The following is a 24,824-nucleotide window of genomic DNA, read 5'->3' on the forward strand; positions in this document are numbered from 1 at the left end:
TATGTGTTGGGGGTATTATAAGTTTGATTGGGCCAGAATTTATAAAACACCTCGAAATATTGGTTTCTCACATAGGAAAGTATATATGGATCTTCCTAGCTCGCCGAACTGAGTCGATCTAGCAATGTATGTCCGTCCGTCCGTCTGTCCATGTTATTTTGTAATCACGCTACAGGTCGCAATTACGGCCCGATCCTTACGAAATTTTGCACGAAAGTGGGGTTGGGGTCTGAATAGAAGCCAATTTCATTTGGAGTTGATCGCCAAATGTTTAGGGGTTGAAATGGACCAAATACTGAAAAAATGTCGGATTTTGCAGTAGCTATACAGGTCGCAATTATAGACCAATCGACGCGGAATTTCGCATGTAGCTAGGGGGAAGAAGCCTACCAATTTGGGTGGTCATTGGATAATATTTAGCGGGTAATATAGACCATATTTTTTGTGTTGAAAAAATTCAAAATTTTTCATTAAACCGTGAATATTTTAAATCCCGTCGAAACCACAAAGCAATGACAAGGTTACTTCTGATCTTTACATTGATGTTAACATCCAACAAATCGGATATATAGCAAAATATGTGCGATATATATGTCTATCAAAGAAGATATGCTTGAAAGATCTCTTATATTTCGAGAACGGCTGAACTGATTTCGACAGTTCTTAATCATTCAGAATGGCCTCTTGGCAGAAAAGAAAAAAACGTCTAAAAAATCGCATAAAAATATCTCTCTAAAGATGAAAGTATTGGTTTTGTAAAAATTTTTTGGAATATTTTCATTTTGAATTAAACATTTGGTAATATTTCTACAGCTAACAAAACTAAGTAGTTAGGATATCAGGATATCATATACAGATCGCATTTATGGCCCGATCCTTACGAAATTTTGCATGGGGATAACATGAGGGTCAGAATAGATGTCTACTCTTTTTGGAGATGATCGTTATATATTTAGGGGTTGAAATGGACCAAAAAAACTGCAAAATTGTCAGCAGGTCGTAATTATCGCCCGATCCTCAGGCACATTTGAATGGGGGTTACCGGACATTGCAAAAGCCAAGCAGTTTTGGATGGCCATCCAAAAATATTCAATGTGCGAAGGAGTTTGCCAACTTTTGTAGACAAAATACGAAAATGTCCATTCCAGTGACTCTTTGTAGAATTCACAAATACAGGAAAGACGCACTTCTGACTATTTCGTTAAGGCTGATTTCGTTGAAGAATATAGTCATGTGTCTGTATCTCATATAGATGCGTTTCAGTCAAAAACCAATAATAAATGTTAATCTTTTGCCACTTCTGAGAGATTATAGGTATTTGGGAAATATTGGTTCCAGATCCAGGAAGACCATTTACGTGCAACATCTACCAATAAATTGGAAATGAGCAAATTAGTTTAAGTTGCTATTATTCGAAAATTAGAGAACGAAACCTGATGGTTTTCTTTTATTATTTGACACAATATCTTGTGGAATTCTTTCGAGTATCTCGCCTATATAAACAGTATCGTTTATTATAGTGTTGTAGGGTATTCAACGGTCGGCCCCGCTCTACTGTAGCCTTTGCTTACTTGTTTGTCATAGATTTTCGTCGTTTTTTTTTTTGAACTGGTGCTTGAAAGTAACATAAAACTTTATTTTACACAGAAAGTTTCAAAAGTAGAAATTAAGAATATTCCATTCGATATTTATATATTACAAGGAAATTATTTCTTTGTGTTTCGGGCAGTTAATTTTTATACGTTTCCAATATAAGTACTTTATTTTTGTAGGAAAGTGTCAAGGGAATAAATATTAAAGGTCCAATTTCATTATGACTCTCTGAATAAAATAAATGTGTAACATTAATCTATATCTATAAACCAGTAAAGAAAGCCCTGAAGTCGGGCGGGGCCGATTTTATGATACCCTACACCACTTTGCTAATTTAGTTGAGCTCCACTTAATAATTAAAAGTGTTTATGGGAGAATTCAATCATACACGCTATGATTATAATTATAAGTTAAAATTCAAAGGACTAAACATGCCGAAGCATTTGTATCTTTAAATTCGGATTTGTATTGCCCATTTTTTGCAAAATTAATTTGAAATCGGATAAAAATATATATGGGAACTATATGCAAATCTGAACCGATCTCGATAAAATTTGGCAAAGATATTTCTGAGCTGTATTGTATATATTACTCTGAATATCGTTGGTACGGAGTGCATATTACGGCTGTGGGTAACAAATACAACAAATCGGATGAACAATATATATGGGAGCTACAGCTATATCTGAACCTATCTTCACCAAATTTGACATACTACCTTCTAGACTCAATTCGGTCGTATGTGCCAAATTCCGTCCCATTTGGGCAAATATTAGACGTTTGGTGCACAATAAATGGTAAATCGGACGAAGTTATATATGGGAGCTATATCCAAATCTGAACCGATCTCGATAGAATTTAGCAAAGGTATTTCTGAGCTGCATTTGATATATTTCCCCAAATATTGTTGTTACAGAGTGCATATTACGGCTGCGGAGGACAAAAATAACAACTCGGATGAACAATATATATGGGAGCTATAGCTATATCTGAACCAATTTCGATAAAATTTGGCATACTTATTTTCAGGCCTGATTTGGTTGTATGTGCAAAATACCATACTATTCGGGCTGATATTACACGTTTGGTGCACAATAAAAGGCAAATCGGATGAAGATATATATGGGAGCTATATCTAAACTTTTACCGATTATCTCCAATTTCAATAGGGTTCGTCCTTGGGCCAAACAAATGTTGTTTGCAAAATTTCGTCTCAATCGGATAATAAATGCGACCTGCATTTTGTTCACAAGAATACATGGACAGACAGACGGACGGACAGACGGACTTACATGCATAAATCAACTCAGAATGTGATTCTATGCAGATCATCAAAAGGAACTATGGGTCTATCTCGTTTCCTTTTGCCTGTTACAAACAAATGCACAAAGACATAATACCCTGACCACCTTGTGGTGTAGGGTATAAAGAGGAAAAGGTTTGTATGTATGTTTGCTTGTAATTTACGGACTCGAAATCCGCTGAAGAGATTTTCCTGAAAATTTCCAAGTACACTAAAACATCGCCTGAAGTAACATAGGCTTTAAAAATTTTTGAATTTCCACTTGGAACTGGAGATATGGCATCAGAATCGGAGGTACCTCCCAAAAATTTAGATTTTATATGCACATATCTATTGATCGATTGCAGATACAGTCTTCAAATTTGGAATGAGTAATGGAATTTGAATCAATAATAATTCTGCCAAATTGTATTGAAATCGGTTCAGATTTGGATATAGCTCCCATATATATTTTCGGTCGATTTCATGTATTTGATGCATTAAAAAACCTGTGTACCTCTAATCTCAATGAAATTTGGAATGTGTAACAGAATTTAAAACGAATATACATTTGGCAAATTATATTTAAATCAGTTCAGATTTGGATATAGCTCCCATATATATTTTCGACCGATTTCATTTGTTTGATGCACCAAGCACGATATGTAAGTTCGATTCCAATGAAATTTGGAATGTGTGACGGGATTTGATCAGAAAATAAAGTTGTCAAATTACATTGAAATCGGTTCAGATTTGGATATAGCTCTCATATATATTTTCGGCCGATTTCGTTTATTTGATGCACAAAACACGATACGTATGTCCGATTCCAATGACATTTGACATGAGTGACTAAATTTGGTACAAAAATAAGTTTATTTAATTATATTCAAATGGCTTCAGATTTGGATATAGAGCCCATATATATCTTCGGTCGATTTTACATATTTGATGCACGCCTCACGATATGGTTGTCCAATTCCAATGAAATTCAGAAAGAGACACGAAATTTGGTACCAAAAAAAAAATTGCCAATTTATATTTATTAGGTTATTATTATTAGGCCGAAGTCATGTATGTTATGTACCAAACACGATATGTTCGGACATATGAAATTAAAAATGTGTGGCGGAATTTGGTTACAATAATAAATTTGACAAATTAATAAGAAATTGGTTAAGGTTTGGATATAGCTCCCATATATATATTCTCGGCCAATTTACATATTTGATGCACCAAACACGGTATGTACCTCCAATTTCAAGTAAATATGCAAGGTGTGATGGAATTTGGTGTAAAATTAAATTTTGTCAAATTTTATTGAAATCGGTTCAGATTGGGATATGGTTTTTTTTTAAAAAGCATTGACCCACAACACCTCTGCATTGCTACGATTATTACGGGAAAGTATGTTGCTACCTCTAATTCTCTAAAGCAAGAGAAATGCCACTCAACTTCAAAAGATTGGAGTTTCCTGCACGCTTGGCAATTTGCTATGAAATTGAGAAATCCGAAGGACAAACCCTTCGAGTACGCGGACTAAATTTGGCATGTTTTTAATCCTAAAAATATTCGTATATGAAATTTTGAATGCATATAAAGTAGTTTCAATTTTTAGAATAAGTTTAGATTTGTACGAATGGTTCACCTTTGGCATGAATTATGGCCTTCAAACAGCCAATGAAACCGTCACACGCTACCCGGTATTTTTGCCCATTCCCGGCGAAGTGCTTTCTTGAGGTGATTGACACTTTGGTATTTTTTAGCGCCAACCTTGCTTTCCAAAATACTCCAGACACAATAGTCCAACGGATTGGTATCTGGAGATTTTGGTGGTCATAGTGCGCTGGAAATGAAGCGAAATGAATTTTGTAACCATTCTTGGGTGGCGCTTTCTGAGTGCCATGGTGCTGAGCCTTAAGTAAACAAGCTGACCTCTTTGCAAAACTGATGGACAACGAATGTTTTCTCATCGGAGAAAATCAAATTCGGCAGTTCATCACTTGCGGCCAAGCGAAGCAACTCTTTAGCTTTTTTGAGTCTATTTTCTCTCTGTTGCGGTGTAAGTTCTTGCACTTTTTGAAAATTGAAAGGCTTTACCCCGAGCTCATTTTTAAATATTTGCCGAATGGAATATTGCGATATGTTCAGCTCACGAGCCATTTTTTGGCCACTGCGACACGGGTTTCCAACAAGTCGCTTCTTTACTTTTCGAACAATTTTTGCTGAGGGCATACATCGGGTTGACAAAACCGACTGATGTTTTTAAATTGATTAATTCAAATTAAATTTAATAACACAATAAGGATACGTCTAAAGCTTTTATTTCGGTATTTAACTATTTTAACAATTATTGCACAAAATTTAGAATAAATAACAAATCACTCTCGTGGGCGGTTTTTATGCTCTCAAATGACTTCCTCATCTTTCAGTTCACTCAGTGTCTGAGTTATTTCCACACTACCCACCAGCTGTTCATACTTTTGTTTCTCCTCAGCTTCGACGGGGTACCAATCTGTGGGGCGGCAGCAACGTAGGAAACGCATTTTTAACGAACCCATCGAACGAGACATTTGATAAATGACAAAGCCGGGTATTCCCAGCCATGGAATGGCTATAAAAATTATGGCACATACATCGATGACAAGTGAAGTGATTTTATGTTCATAATGCGATATAAAGAAGCCACCGATCTGCCAAAGAAATTTGGAGAAAAAATCAGAAAAAAAGAAATTGAGAATAAAATGAAAGATTTCCTTCTTACCAAGGCCAAGACCATGCCCAGTGGTGCCACAAATCGTAAAATATACACATTCCAGGTGGAAAAACGATGGCTCGTCATAAATTCGAAATCTCTCTGGAACCGTTCTCGACCATAGATCCAGAGTACTATCAAAATCAGCAACAGATTTATGGCAGTTTGTGTGTTATATGTATCGATGGCCAGAGCCGAGAAATAAGTCAGGCCATGCTAGTTGAAGAAAATTACAGATTAATCGATTGATTGATATTTTCTCTTTACATATTGTTACATACATTTGAAGTGAAGTAGATGGAAACCGCTGCCAAGAAACCTATCAAACCATAGGCCACCTGAAGTTTTTTCTCTCGAAGGAAATCGAACTCATCCAGAATTGAGGTAAGAATGGTATGCAACTGGAGAATCTGAAAGAAAAATAACAAAAATATGTTAATAAACATTAGTTAGGATATCCCTCCTACAAGCATAGTATGGAGGGTATATTAAGTTCGTCATTCCGTTTGTAACTCATCGAAATAATAATTTTCGACCCAACAAATTATATAAATTCTTGATCAGCGTAAAATTCTAAGACGATTTTGCCCAGTCCGTCCATCGGTCCGTTTGTTGTAATCAAGCTAGAGTCAAAACGAATAAAAATAGGAAGCTAAAATTTTGCACAGATTAGTCAAGCTCAAAGATGGCAAGCTCAAAGACGGCAGGCAGTCAAGCTCAAAGATGGGCTATATCGGTCCACGATATCGTATAGCCCCCATATAACGGTACCACCCGATATTCGGCATTCTGATGATTGTAGCTACATTTTTTAATGGAATTGTCTAAAACCCCATTCTAGGAGTTCTTTCTTAGCACTTTACTCCATGGAGGAGAAATTTCTATAGCCCACATACAACTGTATTTGCCAATATTCGGTATTCTGATCATTTTAGCGATATTATTCATCGGGATTGCTTCAAATTTCGTAATGAAAATTGTCTTTGCAGATCCAGGTCTTCGTATAGCCTCCATATAACGGCACCGCCCAATATTCGATATTTTTATGATTTTAGCGACGTAATTCACCGGAGTTTTTTAAATTTCCTATTTAGAGTTCGTAATGGGAACTACAGTCTATGCCAGAAAATTGTCTATGCAGGTCCAGGTCTTCGAATAGGCCCCTACCTCCCTATATTCGGTATTTTGACGAGTTTAGCTACAATGTGCACCGAAATCGATTAAAATTTCGTATTTGTAGTTTCTAATAGGTACTACGGTCTGTGTTAGAAAATTGTCTATGCAGGTCCAGGTCTTCGGGTTATACGAATATCTGAACATCACTATATATTCGGTATTTTTTATCGCAATATTCCATTTGGCAAATATTGAAAAATGAGCTCGGGGTAAAGCCATTGAAATTCCAAAAAGTGCAAGAACTTACACCGCAACAGAAAGAAAATAGACTCAAAAGAGCTAAAGAGCTGCTTCGTTTGGCCGAAAGTGGTGACCTGACGAATTTGGTTTTCTCCGATCAGAGAACATTCCAGCAGTAAAAAAACAAAATGATCGTGTTTTCTTGCCAAAGAGGTCAGCTGAAAATGTGCCCCTTCGGTTGGCCACCAGAACTCAAGCGCCTCTCGTTTTAATCGAACGTGTCATTAGAATAAATGCCAAAATATTATCGCGAAAATATTCTGGAGGGTGTATAAAATCCTTTGGCACGCAAATATTTTGGTCGCAGATCCAATTATGGTTACAAAATGAGGTTCCTCGCTTCATTTCCAGCGCACAATTGCCACCAAAATCTCCGGATACCAATCCGTTGGACTATTTTGTCTGGAGTATTTTGGAAAGCAAGGTTGGCACTAAAAAATACCAAAGTATCGATCACCTCAAGCAAGCGCTTCGCCGGGAATGGGCCAAAATACCGCAGAGCCGAATATACCGAAATATAAAGATTCATGGTTATAACTCTATTCCAAATTTATTTGATTTGATACCAAGAGTTATCTAAATATTAAATTTCAGAATTTTATCTCTAACCTTTCATCCAATACCAATTTTAGTATCACTTAGTACTTTTCATACAATTATAATACACACTTTCAAAACCACCTCCATATCTCAATCCCAGATACCAACCTACATATCTCACTCCCAGATACCAATAGTAAAATTTCGGGATTCCAGTTCTCTCTCTTCACTCAATACTCAGCACTTTTTGTACAATTATAGTACACATTTCCGAAACCACGTCCAAATGTGCTGGCTACACATGAACAACAATCCAATTTTCAGATTTCAAGCGCTATCTGTTCACCTAATATCACATTGTACCAAATAAGGTACTTTTTAGTACTTTTCGTGCACTTGTAGTACATGTTTCCAAAACTACCATTACTAAAACTACCACAAATCTACCTCCAGCTGGGACCCCAATGCAAGATTTCAAAATTCCAGCCGCATCCATTCATCCTAAAATAAGTTGTTCCAAATTGAGTACCATTTAGGGTCTAAAACCGCCCTAGTTCCCTTTGGACCAAATCCATTTCAGGACATTTAGAGTCGATCTAGCGATGTCCGTCCGTGTGGATGTCGGTCTACCTGGCTGGTGCGCACGACAACTCTCGAAGGGAGTATACGATTTGGTCCAACTTTGGTACATCTGAATATTATTATTCAACTTAGATCGAGTCCGGAAATGGGCAATATCGGTTCACTCCTTCTGGTACCTCCTCACAAAAGGTTGAAATTAAAAAAAATATTTTACTGCACAAAAAGAGAAAGGATAATCCAATTTTGCTCTAACAATGCAAATCCTAATAATATCAGCATCAGTCCTAGGCCAGGTGCGAAAATGGACAATATCGGTCCACTCTATCGAATACCTCCCCCACAAAGGGTCAACTTTTTGAATAATTATAACTCTTATAAAATGTGATAAAAGAGTCTGATTCTCTTCAAATTACACACATCACAATATTGTTTTTATGCCATGCCATATGGTTGGGTTTGAAGATGGAACATATCGGTCCGCTCCTTCTGGTACCACCCCTGCATAGGGTCAAATTTTTGAATAACCGTGAAAATCATAAAACGCGAAATTAACGTCTGATGCCATTCAGACTTGACACATCTCAATATTTCTATCCAAACAAGGTCTGTTATGAAGATGATAAGGATTGGACTATTCCTTCTGGTGCCGCCCCACGAGGGTAATAATTTTGAAAAACCAAAATGAGCATAAAATCCGAAATAAGCATCCGGTTCTCTTCAAAGCTCACACATCCAATTATTTCTACTAACACATCTTCTGCTGGGAAGATGGGATATATGGGCGCACTCCCATATCTTGAAAAAGGTCCCTGTGAAAACGCGCTTGAGGCTTACATTTTTAATCAAAATAATCCACGCAAAACAATACGTTGAAAGGTTTCAAATTTCAAAAAAAACCTCCACACTTACCATTAACAACACACTCGACCAGAACAACATGAAATAGAAAATAATCGACCACAAATTAGCCCAGGGAAAGTGTGTCAAAACACTACCCGTTGACAAATACAAAATCCACATGTGCTCCACTTGGGCATAATAGTCGCCGTTGGTCTTTTCTGCAACAAAAAACGACAATTAAATACAACATTACCTATCAGAATCCCAACATTGCCCTTTACTCACCTGAGAAAAATGTCTCACTCAAATTGGTCAAAAAGTCCAGACCGATCATCACCACAAATTGTCCCAGGGCAATTAGACAACTTTGTTTGATGACATTTGTGCGAAATTTGTTAAAACTGGACAGTGTCAGGAATATGCCCCAACCGGGTCCAAATGCCGCCATGCCATGCATGGGTATTGTTATGATACCCGTTACAATATCTCGCCACCGCATCGTAAATAAGTGACTGAAAACATGGCCCGAGCCGGGTAGAAAACTGAAGGCAATCAAAAAGAAAACCATGAGACCTATAACCACCAGAACAGAGTAACGTACAATTGTTCCTATCTAAAAGTGGAGAGAGTTTAATTTCTTATAATTCAAGGTAATGCCTAAAATGACTCTTACCACTTCGGTCTGAAAGAATTTGTAGACAATTACAGCTATAATGGCCCATACCATCAGAGCGCACAATATCAACTGCCAACTCATTGAAAAATCAAAGTCATCATAGCGGAACACTTTCAGGTCATGGAACAGATATCTGCAAGTAAGATGAAAAATTATATGAAAATCTTTTAATAGGATTGTTTGCATTTCTATTCTGAGCCTGAGCTATTTGTTTAAAATAATGGATCACAATTTTTATACCCTACCGCATAATGATAATGGGTATAATGTCTTTGCGCATTTGCTTGTAACGCGGAGAAGGAAACGAGATAAACCCGTAGTTAATTTTGAGGATCTTCATAGAATCACTTTCCAAGTCGATTTATGCATGTCAGTTCATCCGTCTGTCCATATATTCTTGTGAACAAAATGCAGGTGGTATTTATTATCCGATTGAGATAAAATTTTCCAAACAATATTTGTTTGGCCCAAAGACAAACCCTATTGAAATTTATGATATTCGGATCAGACTTAGATATAGCTCCCATATATCTTCAACCGATTTCGGGTTAATTGTGCACCAAATGGCCAATATAAGTTCAGATGACCTACATTTTGGTGCATCCCATCGTATTCAGTCTAGAAGCAAGTAAATCAAATTTGGAGAAAATCGGTCCAGATATAGCTTAGCTCCCATATACAAGGTGAGATAAAAATAAAATACAACAAAGTCAAACGCCATTCTTTTTACATTTTTTTCTAATTTTATGGAATGAAAGCGAAAAATGTCGGAAATAGCATCAAATCTGGCACGAATTATGGCCTTCAAACGGCCAATGAAACCGTCACACGCTGCCCGAATTTTGCTCTGCGGTATTGGCCCATTCCCGGCGAAGCGCTTGCTTGAGGTGATCGACACTTTGGTGTTTTTTAGTGTTAACCTTGCTTTCCAAATACTCCAGACACAATATCCGATTGGTATCCGTTGGTGGTATTTTGGTGGCCATTGTGCACTGGAAATAAAGCGAGGAACCTCATTTTGTAACCATTCTTGGGTGGCGCGTGCTGAGTCCTGTTGGAATATCCAAGGTCTGTGGCCTAAATGTTTGCGTACCCAAGGCTTTAATACACCCTCCAGAATATTTTTGCGATAATATTCTGCAACGAATGTTTTCTCATCGGAGAAAACCAAATTTAAAACTTTATTGAATATTGGGTAAAATGATAAAGCCGAAGTTCTGAGTTTGGATATTTAGGTCACTGTTGGTTTCAAGGCGTTTCATATGGAGACCTTAAAATAGTTTAAGACTGAAAAATTCGATGTGGGTCTATTCTGCAATGGTAAACTCCAAAAAATTTTGAAGAATTTTTGGTGTAAAAGGTACATATTTTCCTATAATTATTTCAAAACATTAGTCATTATTTGCGCAATAAACCCGAAATCGGATTATGAATATATATGGGAGCCATATTCAAATTTTAGCCGTTCTCGATAAAATTTGGCAGAGATATTTCCGAGCTTTATAAGATATCTGGTACCAAATGTGAGAGACTTAAACACCAAATCGGTTGAAACATATGTACTTGCTTCTAGACTGATTTCGGTCGGATGTACCAAAATTCAGGACTTTTTGACAGATATTGGTAATTTCGTGCCCAATTAACCCGAAATCGGTTGAGAATATACATGGGAGCTATATCCAAATCTGAACCGATCTCGACTAAATTTGAAACACTTATTTCAGAGCTGTATCTGATACTAAAGATCATTGTTGTGGAATCAATATTACGCGTGTGAGGGACTTTAAACCCCAAATCGGATAAAACATATATATGAGAGCTATAGCTATATCTGAACCGATTCACACCAAATTTGAGATACTGGTTTAAAATGACAAAATTCAGTCCATTTGGGCTGATATTAGCCATTTGGAGCACTATAAACCTGATATCGGATAAAGATATATATGGGATAATCAATGCGACCTGAAATTTGTTCACAAGAATACATGGACGGACTGACAAGCGTAAATCGGCTCAGAAAGTGATTCTATGAATATCCTCGAAAGCAACCATGGGTCCATCTCGCTTCCCTCTCCATGTTACAAACAAATGTAGAAAGGCATAATACCCTTACCACTATGTGGTGTAGGGTATAAAAAACTTGAATAATATTACTTCATGAAGACAGTTGATTCATAGATTTAACTTCGTTTATTCGCCCTATATTGTTATTCGCAATGATTTAAGGATGGCTCTTTTTTGGGAACGATTATTGTGTGAGCTCTTCTAGAACCCATACTTACTGAAAATACAATACCGATGGTATATGGTGATTGATAAACACATACGAGGACGTATCATTACTGGACGTATCATTTGCGCTGATATCTGGTTCGGTTTCATTACGTATGTATACATTGCATATCTGAAAGAAAATAAGTAATGATGATTCCATTCCATTCTCTTCGGAAATCTCACATATAAAACCTACATTTATTTCCTCACTTTCTGTGAGATTTTGCGCCCATGTCTTAAAACCCTCGCAACTCCATGGCAGTGTGGGATTGAATGAGGCGAACATATAGAGCAGCGGTACCATGGCAAAAATACTGTGATAGGCCAGAATGAATATGTTCGTTATAAGTGAAACAAAGCCAATACCTGCAAAAATTATTGTACATTGTTTAGTTTATATTTGTGTGTACTGGATTTCTTACCTTTAAATATTGGAGACAGTCGAAATGCTGATATAAATCCGCTGCTGGAAAATTGTCCCATGTAGGATTGTAACACCATAAGGGGCACAGTGTAGATAACCATGCCCAAGAGATAGACCGGAATTAGGACAAGAACTGAAAAAAAAAACAAAACAATTATATAACTTTGTGTAAAGTACGATAACAGTTTCTAAAAAAGTTATTTTAAAAGAGGTAGCGCAAAAAAAAGAGACTCCATAAAAAGGGGTACTTTCGGATGAAAACCTTAATATAAATGAGGTCCAATTGATTATTGTTTGACAGAGGCCTTTGTACCTCTGATACCAAATAACATTGTTGCATAGTGCCTGATATACAAGCCGAGATGAAAAAACTGCAGTAACTTCAGACTGCTGTCATTTCTAGGGCACTCGACCGACAGCTTTTAAAGTTATTCCAGCGACAGCTCATTACATTGTTTACAAGCGCACAAAAGCATTTTGGTGAGAATTTTCCAGATAAAAAGTTATTCCTGATGGAATTCAAGCGTGATAGTGTGATTTCTTTATATTTGGCTGGAAAACCACAAGAGGCTATCGTTAGAGCACTCCAGCATTTAAATGGGAATAAATCTTTTGTGACTCGTACCATCTCCCGTTACCGTGATACTGGTAGCTAAGCCCGACGTCAAGAAAGTGGAGGGAAGAAAACAGCAACATCAGCAGAAATTTTTCAAAAAGTAAAGAAGCGACTTGATCGAACCCCCATTGCAGTGGCCGAAAAATGTCTCGTGAGCTGAACATATCACAATATTCCATTTGGCAAATATTAAAAAATAGGCTCGGGGTAAAGCCATTGAAATTTCAAAAAGCGCTAGAGCTTACACCTCAACAGAAAGAAAATAGACTCAAAAGAGCTGAAGAGTTGCTTCGTTTGGCCGAAAGTGGTGAACTGCCGATGGGAAAATATTCTTTGTCCAGCAGTTTGTAAACAAACAAAATGATCGTGTTTACTTGCCAAAAAGGTCAGCTAAAAATGTGCAGCTTCGGTTGGCCACCAGAACTCAAGCGCCGGCCAATTGTGATGGTGTGTACCGCCACAACAGCCGATCGTCGCTCTCCGCTCGTATTAATCGACCGTGGCATCAGAATAAATTCGGAATAGTATCGCGAAAATATTCTGAAGGCTCAAACCTGAAACTTGGCTCAAACCTGATATTCTTGATACAGAAATATTTCCCGATAATTATCTAATTTTCAGAAAGGACAGATTGAATAAAAAAGGTGGTGGGGTTCTGATTGCAGTCCACCACTCGATTCCTTCGGAAGCTGTCGATATTTTTGTCGACCCAAATAATGAATTTGTTTGTGCAAAGCTAATAGTCTTTGGTAATACAATATATATAACCTGCTCTTATATTACACCCAATTCAGGGGTTGAAACTTACTTAAATCACGCTGATCTTATTGGAAAAGTTTCCTCTTTGCTAACAGATAACTCTACTTTGATTTGCATGGGTGATTTTAATCTTCCTAATGTTTCTTGGGTCTCGGGTGATAATAAATTAGATTTTGTACCCTCTACTTACCCAGTTGTACTCGACGCTTTTTGGGATAAGATTTATGAACTTTGTTTATACCAAGTAAATTTTATACTCAATGATAAGGAACGACTCCTAGATTTAATTTTCTCATCTTCCCTAAATATTTCGCTTTGTAGAAGTCCTCCATTTGTAATTCCTGAGGATACTTATCATCCAACGCTCCTTTTAAACCTTGAATTAAGGAACACTCTGTCCAATATTACTGTTATTAAAACTTTATCTAGTAGGCGAAATTTTGCGAAGGCCAATATACCCCTACTACGCTCTCTCTTATCAGGTTCTATGTGGTGCATCAATGGCGACATTGATTCACGTGTTTCTTAATTTTATGAACAGCTCAATTTATCTCTAGCTAGCTCCGTACCAATGGCAAAACCATTAGTTGACCAAGGCCCTGCTTGGTTTACAACTACACTAAGACGTCTATGTAATATTAAAAATAGACTTTTCAAAAATTTCAAAAAATCTAACACTGCCGTAAATTATTCAAAATATTCCATGGCAATAAATAGATATAATTCGGAAAACTCCAAATGTTATTCTCAGCATTTAGCCCAAATGCGGCAGAATTTATTAAACAATCCTAAGAATTTCTTTAAATTTGTAAACTCCAAAAGGAGAGCTCAGAAATTTCCCTCCAGCATGAAACTTGGTAGTAAAGAGTCAGACAATCTTGAAATTGCAAATTTATTTGCTGACTTTTTTCAGTCATCCTATACCCAGGGCACATCTAGAGGCCCTTGCGAAATTCATACCACTTCATTGAATCACTTTCCCTGCATTATCTTAACCGAAGACGAAGTCTTAAATGGTTTAAAGACATTACGCTCCTCATTTTCCCCTGGCCCTGACGGTGTTCCAACCTATATTTTAAAATCTTGTGCTAGAGAATTATACTTACCATTGACTAAGATATTTAATTACTCCTTGAAAATAGGTTATTTTCCAAGATCGAGTTTTGTTACTCCACTCCATAAATCAGGCAATAGACGTTTCATAGATAACTATAGATGTATTGCTAAGTTAAGTGCCATTCCTAAACTTTTCGAACTCTTAGTCTCACGTCGGATGTCACATTTTATAAAAAGCATATTATCACCTTTTCAGCATGGTTTTATGAAAGGCAGATCTACCACTTCTAATCTTTTAGAATTTGTGTGCCATGTTCACAACGGATTTATAAATAAACAACAAACTGACGCTATTTATACAGACTTCAGTAAAGCCTTTGATACCGTAGTGCATAAGCTTTTGCTATATAAACTCGATACTATGGGTTTTCCGACAGCTCTGTTAGGCTGGATTTCATCATACTTGGAGGGTCGTACCCAAAAAGTCATTTTCAATGATTCATTTTCAAAAAAATATTGTTGTTTCTTCTGGCGTACCTCAGGGTAGTCATTTGGGTCTTTACTTTTTGTTTTGTATCTTAATGATCTCCCGGATCACATTCGATTCTCTAAAATACTAATGTATGCTGATGATGTGAAGCTTTACATGCATATAAATTCCCTTGACGATTCGACTTTCTTACAGTACGATTTACATTCCCTTGTGAACTGGTGCAGTGCCAACGGTATGTCCCTTAATCTTAAAAAATGCAAAAAATTTTCGTTGTCACGATCTCAGCCAATACATTCTAACTACTTTATTGGTTCATACAAATTACAAAATGTTGATTCCTTTACTGACCTCGGTGTTATTCTAGATCCTAAACTACGTTTTCATTTACATATTAACTCATGTGTTAATAAAGCCAAGTCTTTACTAGGTTTCATAAAACGCTGATCTAAAGAGTTCGATGATCCATATGTCACCAAAAGATTATTTGTAAGTTTAGTTCGCCCAATATTAGAGTACGGATGTATTCTGTGGAGTCTTTTTTATAAATGGTACTCAGATAAAATCGAATCAGTTCAAGTTCAATTCTTGATTTTTGCTCTACGGGGCCTTAACTGGAACCCGACAGAATTACTTCCAACTTACGAAAATCGTTTACTATTAATTGATCTCCCAACACTTGAAAGGAGGCGGTTTATGCTAAGAGCGTTATTTATTATCAAATTAACACGCGGTTTGATTGATTCTCATTTTTTAACTGGGAAGTTACTTATAATATTCCTTCTCGTAGAACTCGTCATTTCGAAACTTTGAAGTTATCTCTCGCAAGAACTAATTTCGCAATCAGTAACCCATTGAGATCTTATGTGTAATTTACAATAGTCTATGTAATAGTATTTGTTTAAGTAATTCGTTGAACTCTATTAAAAGATCTATTCTCCACATGTGATTGTATATGTTCACTTACCTATTTTTTTTTTTATTTTAAAAAGCTCATTTTTGCGGCACCTGATCTACATCTCCCTTTGCGGAACCAGTAGACCCAGCCTTTGAGCACTAGTTGTCAGAATCTTTAAGTTCATTTTAACGGCACCTAGTCTACAATTCCCTCTGCGGAAACAATAGACATCAGCCTTTGAACAGTAGTCTTTGTTTAACATATTATTTTCACTGTTATTTGTTCATATTTGTTATAAATGTTATATTTTTGCTCTAATTCCTATCTCTATAGTGTATTTTTACCTATTACTTTGCCGGCTGATGTACTAGACTGTAGCTGGCACCACTAACTCACAACTAACCCACCATTCCCGGTCTTTGGTGTGTACGCGCTCCCTACGTATGGGGAGGTCGCCCCCTCGGTCGGCAGGGGTGGGAGTGAGAGGCGTGGGAACGAACGACAAAAAAAAAAAGGACGTATTATAGCCTTGGGCACGCAATCATTTTGGCCGCAGACCTTGGACATTCCAACAGGACTTAACACCATCCCACTCAGCACACCCCACCCAAGAATGGTTACAAAATGAGGTTCTTCGCTTCATTTCCAGCTCACAATGGCCACCAAAATCTCCGGATATCAATCCGTTGGACTATTGTGTCTGGAGTATTTTGGAAAGCAAGGTTGGCATTAAAAAATACTAAAGTGTCAAGTGTCGGCGCTTCGCCGGGGATGGGCCAAAATAGCGCAGAGCAACATTCGGGCAGGGTGTGAAGGTTTCATTGGTCGTTTGAAGGCCATAATTCGTGCCAAAGCTAACCAATTCGAACAAGTCTAAACTTATTATGAAATTTGATACTATTTCCGACATTTTTCGCTTTCATTAAATAAAACTTAAAAAAATGTAAAAATTATGGCGTTTGATTTTGCTGCAGTTTTTTATCTCACCCTATATGCGTGAGCTATAGCTATGTCTAAATCAATTTAATGTAATGTACTTGCTTCTAGACTAAGTTCGGTCAGATATGCCAAAATTCAGGTCATTTGGACTGATATTGGATATTTGGTGCACAATTAACCAGAAATCGGTTGAGGATATATATGAGACCTATATCGAAATCTTAACGAATCTTGGCAAAATTTTGATACCCTTATTTCAGAGCTGTATCTGATTGCTTGTACCAAAGATCATTGTTGTGGAATGCATAGTACGCTTGTGAGGGACTTTAAACTCCCAATCGGATAAAACATATATATGGAAGCTGTAGCTATATCTGAACCGATTTAAACCAAATTTTAAGTACTAGTTTCTAGGTTGAATTCAGTCGTAATTGCCAAAATTCAATCCATTTTGGCTGATATTAGCCATTTGATGCACAATAAACCTGATATCGGATAAAGATATATGTGGGAGTTATATCCTAATCTGATCCCATCTCGATAAAATTTGACAGATATATTTTCGAGCCGTATCCGATATCCGGTACCAAATATCATTCTTCTGGAGTGCATACTACACATGTGAGAGACTTAAATCGCCAATTCGAATGGAACGTATATATGGAAGCAATAGCTATATCTAAACCGATTTTCTCCAAAATTTGATATACTTGTTTCTAGACTGAATGCGGTCGGATGCGCCAAAATTCAGGCTATTTGGACTGATATTGCCAATTGGGTGCATAATTAACCCGAAATCGGTTGAAGATATATATAAGAGAGCTATGTCTAAATTTAAACCGATTCTCACCAATTTCAATAGGGTTCGTCCTTGGGCCAAACAAATGTTGGTTGGAAAATTTCATCTCAATCGGATAATAAATGCGTCCTGCATTTTGTTCACTAGAATACATGGACAGACGAAGGACGGACTGACATGCATAAATCGACTCAGAAAATGATTCTATGAATATCCTCAAAAGTAACTATGGGTCTGGCCTTCCTCTCCATGTTACAAACAAATGCACAAAGACATAATACCCTTACCACTACGTGGTATCGGGTATAAATGTTTAGTTACACACATCGTAACAGAATTAACAAATCATCTGCTGGCAATTAATTACTCCCCCCCCCTGGTCTGTTGTATTCTCCCTCTGGACTCAATTGAAAAAAGTAAAAACACCCATTATTTTGTCGTTAATTTGTTTACAATAATTTGCTTTAATTAAAAAATTACAAGTTGTGATAATTAATTAAAGTGGTACGAACCAAATTTGATTGGCTTTGTTCACACCATGACCGTGTAAAACAGCTATAAGTTGTTAATAATTATTTGATTGGTCAACCGATAGTTTATTGTCCATGTCAGTTTGAATAAAATCGTCGAAGTAGATTAATTTATGAACAACTAGTTATCGTTGCTGTGTGTTACAAGAATGCGGAATCATAATGACGATTTCTGGCCAATGGTAATGATGGTTTCCTCAATTGAATTTCGGATGATTTGTAGCCGTATTACCGTTTGCAAACGAGGATGAGGTGTTTATCGGTGTTTAAATAGTTAACGTCGAAGGGTAACCTAAATGGGAAATAGAAAATTACAGTGCAATTTTAGGTATGTCAACTGAAAAAATATTCTTTTTATTCGAGTTAGTTTCAGAGACAATAAGGCCACATACGCTGTTGTGGCTAAATATTGAAACTTTATGCCTGAGTTGTGTCAAATTCCTATTGAGAATGGTAGCTCTTGGGGAGCATATTAAATAGACCACATAACAAGTTAGCCATTTTTGATTGTGGTGTGCCAACAAATCAATTGATGAATATTTTTCTTGAACAGTTCGTTTCTATAACTCAATGCCTTCAACACGATGGGTTTGCTTGGCCGAAAGTGAAGTGGTGAACTACCGAATTTGGTTTTTTCCGATGAGAAAACATTCGTTATCCAGCAGTTTGTAAACAAACAAAATTATCGTGTTTATTTCCCAAAGAGGTCAGCTGAAAATGTGTACTTAAAATTTGGTGTAAATCGGTTCAGATATAAGTATAGCTTCCATATATATTTTTTATCCGATTGGGGGTTTAAAGTCCCTCACAACAATGATATTTGTTACCAGAAGTCAGATACAGCTCTGAAAAAAGTGCATCAAATTTTGCCAAGATCGGTTTAGATTTGAATATAGGCCCCATAAATATCCTCAACGAATTTCAGAACAAAAAAAAAAAAAAAAAAAAAAAAATTTGCTGTGAAAAAGATCTGCCAATAGAACTTGAGTCGAACCCGGAGAATTTCTAGTGTATAATTCCCATATGCTAATTTGCAATAAGTTCGAAATATATACTACTTTCCAGAGAACGGCCCTTGTAAGCCATCATCCACACCAAATATGCCTGATGAGCCGCTTAACCAACGGCGAAACGCGTCGCATAGTGGTGAGTGTGTGATAGTGTCTATCTGGCTTTCCATTTCACTGCAAATCTCAGATCATTAAGTTCGTCTCGAAAGAGAAATCAAACACAATTTCGGGTTGATTGTGCACCAAATAGCCAATATCAGTCCAAATGACCTGAATTTTGGCATATCTGACCGAACTGAGTCTAGAAGCAAGTACATTACATTAAATTGGTTTCGATATAGCTATAGCTCCCATATACAGGTTGAGGTAAAAACCAACAACAAAGTCAAACGCCTTAATTTTTAATTTTCTTTTAGTTTATTGAATGAAAGCAAAAAATGTTGGAAATATCATCAAATTTTAGAATAAGTTTAGATTTGTCACACGCTGCCCGAATGTTGCTCTGCGGTATTTTTTCCCATTCCCTACGAAGCGCTTACTTGAGGTGATCGACACTTTGGTATTTTTTGTAGTGCCAACCTTGATTTTCAAAATACTCCAGACACAATAGACCGACGAATTGGTATCCGAAGATTTTGGTGGCCATTGTACGCTGGAAATGAAGCGAGGAACCTCATCTTGTAACCATTCTTAGGTGGCACGTGTTGAGTGCGATGGCGCGTCCTGTCCTGTTGGAATGTCCAAGATCTGCGGCCAAAATCTTTGCGAGCCCAAGGCTTTAATACACCCTCCAAAATATTTTCGCGATAATATTCGTCATTTATTCTGATGCCACGGTCGATTAAAACGAGCGGAGAGCGACCACCATCGGCTGTTATGGCGGCCCACATCATCACCATGGCCGGCGCTTGTGTTCTGGTCCACATTTTCAGCTGACCTCGGCAAGTAAACAGGATCATTTTGTTTGTTTACAAACTGCTCGACAACGAATGTTTTCTCATCGGAGAAAACCAAATTCGGCAGTTCAACACTTTCGGCCAAGCGAAGCAACTCTTTAGCTCTTTTGAGTCTGTTTTCTTTCTGTTGCGGTGTAAGTTCTTGCGCTTTTTGGAATTTCAATGGCATTACCCCGAGCTAATTTCTCAATATTTGCCGAATGGAATATTGCGATATGTTCAGCTCACGAGCCATTTTTCAGTCACTGAGATGCGGGTTTCGATCAAGTCGCTTCTTTACTTTTCGAACCATTTCTGCTGATGTTGTTGTTTTCTTCGGTCCAATTCCTTGACGTCGGGCTACGCTAACAGTATAACGGTGACGAGCGATGGTACGAGACACAAACGATTTATTCACATTTAAATGCTGGAGTGCTCTAACGATAGCCACTCGTGGTTTTCCAGCCAAATATAAAGAAATCATACTATCACGCTTGAATTCCATCACGAATAACTTTTTTTTCTGGAAAATTCTCACCAAAATACTTTTGGACGCTTGTAAATAATATAATGAGCTGTCACTGGAATAATTTTAACAGCTATCGGACGAGTGGCTTGGAAATTACAGCAGTCTGAAATTAGTTGCAGATTTTGCATCTCACCCGGTATGAGGTTTTGATCAAAAAATGTTTGTCAAACTGATTATATTGTGCATTTGGAACGAATCTAAAATATTAAGGTGCACTTTTCGCTGACCAAGTAGCGGGCACATGCTATTCAAGTACGAATTGATCAAGTAGCGGGCACATGCTATTCAAGTTGAACATTGATGTGTTCCAAAAAGGTTTGATGCAATGTCACAGCAATTTGTTTTCGTTCATTTCTTGGATTTTTGTAACAGGCAGGTATTGTAGAGGGTATAAAAAACTAAATACATTTAACGTCTTTAAAAATTTTTCAGAATTGAATAATAATTTTTTTCACAATTCCAGCTCCAGTTTGTATTGTTTGGAAAATATAGTTTCGAATATTTAAATAATAATGAAATATGAAATAAAAGCTAGCGGCAGTAGTTTCGTCTGGCCATCGATGGATGGATGATTAACTACAACAACAACAGCCAAATATTTTTGTATATAGTTTTTTGTTGTTATTGTCCGCCCCCTTTTTTATTTGTTGTTAAACTGGTTTTTTCTGTGTTTGTTTTGGACATAAAACTATCAATTTTTATACCCTCCACCATAGTATGGAAGGTATATTGGGTTTGTCATTCCGCTTGTAACACCTCGAAATATACATTTTAGACCCCACAAAGTATATATTTTCTTGATCAGCATACAATTCTAATTCTAAGCCGATTTAGAGATATCCACCCGCCTGTCCGTCTATTCGTCTGTGGAAATCACTCTAGCTTCCGAACGAATTGAAGTAGATTGATAAAATTTTACTCAAATGTGTATTATGTCTTCAGGACTTTTGATATTGAAAATGGGCCATGTAGGTCCACGTTTTGGTATAGCCCCCATATAACGGTACCTCCCGATAATCGGTATTTTGATGATTTTAGCGACAATATTCATCAGTATTCTTTCAAATCTTGTATTTGATGTTTGTAATGGGTGCTACAGCCTATGACAGGCGATTGTCTTTGCAGGTCCACGTCTTCGTATAGCCCCCATATAAGGGTACCTCCCTATATTCGGTATTTTGATGATTTTAGCAACATTATTCACCGGAATTGTTTCAAATTTGGTATTTGAAGTTCGCAATGAATACTACAGCCTAAGACAGAAAATTGTCTGTGCAGGTCCAAGTCTTCGTATAGCCCCCATATAACGGTACCTCCAGATAATCGGTACTTTGATGACTTTAGCTACATTATTATTCGATTTTTTTCTAAGTTTCGCATTTCGCAGTTCCATGACGTCGTATTGACCCTAATATCAAGCTACATTCGGTATTTCTAAGATTTTAACAGAATTAACGGATTTTATTTTTGTTTTTTTTTTTGAGAATTGTCAAATTCGTTGCAAATGGTGGAGGGTTTTCAAAGTTCGGCCTGGCCGAACTTATAGCTTTTTTACTTGTTTTTCTACAATTTTGCTTACCTCCAGTATCGAATGATGCCAGCAGAGACATCGAAATAATATCAATTCGAAATACCAAACTTATGCCGGCATAAATGAAATCCTGAGGGTTCAGCCAATTGCCACGTTTGGTGTCGGGCAAAAACGGCTGCCGTCCACTTTCGTAGGACGATTCATAGACCATGATGATCTGGGTTTACGTTGGCTTTTCGCTTCAAATTAGTTTGCCAACAAACACTCAATGGAAATACCGAATTACCGCTGAACACTCGAATGTTTTCAATATACCGCACTTCCGTAGAATGTCTCGCGTTTAAACAAATTTCAAAATAGTGACTTAATTGATTCCATTGTTTGAGTTCTAATACATGTTTTGAGTTTTTTTTTCGGTTTGATTTGGATTTGATGTTGTTTTTTTGTTTTCGGTTGTTGGCTTGCTTGTTTTGATAATAATTAATAATTTTATTCCGCACTGACAATTAGTCGAAGCTCTGGCGAGCAACTGATGAGCAGATTTCCTAAACAGAAAATTTACTGACAAAATAAAAAAATAAAAAAAAAAAAAAAAACAAAAAATCAACGACTACGACAATGTAATTATTATCAGCTGTTGGAATAGAAGTATTGTTGTTGTCAGTCAGTCATACAAAAATGGAGATCATTATGATCATCATTATCGCCTTTGTTATCAGGATGCAAATGCAAATCACATTGACCTTGATTTCTCTAAGGCTATGGTATTGAAAAAAAAAATTCTACTTATTTATGGTATTTTTTTTTAATTTTAATTAATTAAATCATTTTGATTTTTCCATTTCGGTGAAAAGCTAAGAAAATAGATTGCAAATAAAACGTGGAATACATTTTAATTAGGTTGTACACCCAGAAAATAGGTTTTGGTCCCGCAAACCGTGAAAGGGGAGGGGGGAAAGTACGGGAGAAACTTTAGCTAGGCTTTGGATAATCTATATTACTGGAAGAGTAAAGTAATTGACTGACTGGCTGATTGACCGACTTACTTAACGACTCATCAACGCCCAGACGAAACGGCTGAAGCTAGAATCTTGAAATTTTGGGTAAGGGTCACTCTTGGCCCGAAGGTGTCAGATAAGGCTGGTTTTTCTTACGAAAAGTATTAAAAGTTATTAAATATGGTATGGTAAGTTATTATTGTATTTGAGGTATTTGAGGTCACTGAAGGAGTGGATGATAGATGTAAAAAAGGGTTTTTGGATATTCGCAGTATGAGTGTACGAAAAGTACTAAAATGTACTACTGGCACCATTTCGCATCATGTGAACGGTTAAAGCTAGAAACTTGAAATTTGGAATGGAAATCAAGGTGGAGGAGTAGAGTCGATATAAGGAGATAGTTTTGGAAGTGTTTACTCATGGATACGAAAAGTACTAAACGGTACTAAATTTAGTACAATTTGAATTTTGAGGAACGGATGGAGCTGAAATCCTGAAATTTGAAATTAACATTATTGGCGGAGAGTAGGATTGGGATATAGAGGAAGTTTTCGAAATTTGTACTTATACGCACGAAAAGTACTAAATTGTACTTAATTTGGTACAATTTGGATTTGGCTAAGCCGATAGGGCTAAAATTCTGAAATTTATAATAAAGATTAGTGGTGTGGTCTAGGATAGGGTTATATAGGAAGTTTTGAAAATTCGTACTTATCTGTACTAAATTTGGTACAATTTGAATTAGGAAGATCGGATGGAGCTGAAATCCTGAAATATGAAATCAATATTAATGGTGTAGTGTAGGATTGGGTTATGTAGGAAATTCGTATTTATCTATACTATATGGTACTAAATTTGGGACAATTTGGACTAGGAAGAACGGATAGAGCTGGAATACTAAAATTTGAAAATAACGTTACTGGCGGAATGTATGATTGGTATATGGAAGATGTTATCGAAATTTGTACTTATGTGCACGAAAAGTACTAAGTTTAGTACAATCCCGATTTAGGTGAACCGATAGAGCTGGAATTCTGTTTAGAAATAGAATTACTATTGCATTCTAGGATTGAGAAATGTAGGTACTTTTCGAAATACGTACTTATGCGTATTAAATGGTACTAAATTTGGTACAATTTAAATTTTGGAAGAACCAATAGAGTTGGAATCCTGAAATTTGGAAAAAAGATTTTTGAGAAATGTTTTGGAAATTCACACTTATGTGTACTAAATGGTATCCAGAAATTTAGAAATAAGATTTCTATTGGACTGCATGATGTAGGTAGTTATGAAAAATTCAACTTCAGTGTACTTTAGTACTAAAATTGGTACAATTTGGATTTGGGTGA

The 24,824-nt window shown here is 36.7% G+C and overlaps 1 protein-coding gene across 1 annotated transcript; it reads right to left on the reverse strand.

Annotated features, from left to right (window-relative positions):
• Positions 1-5,177: 5,177 nt before the first annotated feature.
• On the reverse strand, positions 5,178-23,009 carry LOC101891415 (sodium- and chloride-dependent neutral and basic amino acid transporter B(0+)). The gene is made up of 10 exons (XM_005185901.4): positions 22,526-23,009; positions 12,384-12,518; positions 12,158-12,327; positions 11,970-12,091; positions 9,682-9,817; positions 9,294-9,621; positions 9,078-9,226; positions 5,912-6,040; positions 5,640-5,846; positions 5,178-5,568 (listed from the first exon to the last, which is right to left on the reverse strand). Exons 1-10 carry the CDS (start codon positions 22,686-22,688, stop codon positions 5,284-5,286), a joined length of 1,824 nt encoding a protein of 607 aa, XP_005185958.2. The 5' UTR covers positions 22,689-23,009; the 3' UTR covers positions 5,178-5,283.
• Positions 23,010-24,824: the final 1,815 nt, after the last annotated feature.

The sequence above is a fragment of the Musca domestica genome, unplaced genomic scaffold, assembly GCF_030504385.1.
Source record: "Musca domestica strain aabys unplaced genomic scaffold, Musca_domestica.polishedcontigs.V.1.1 85, whole genome shotgun sequence".
NCBI classification, from domain to species: Eukaryota; Metazoa; Arthropoda; class Insecta; order Diptera; family Muscidae; genus Musca; species Musca domestica.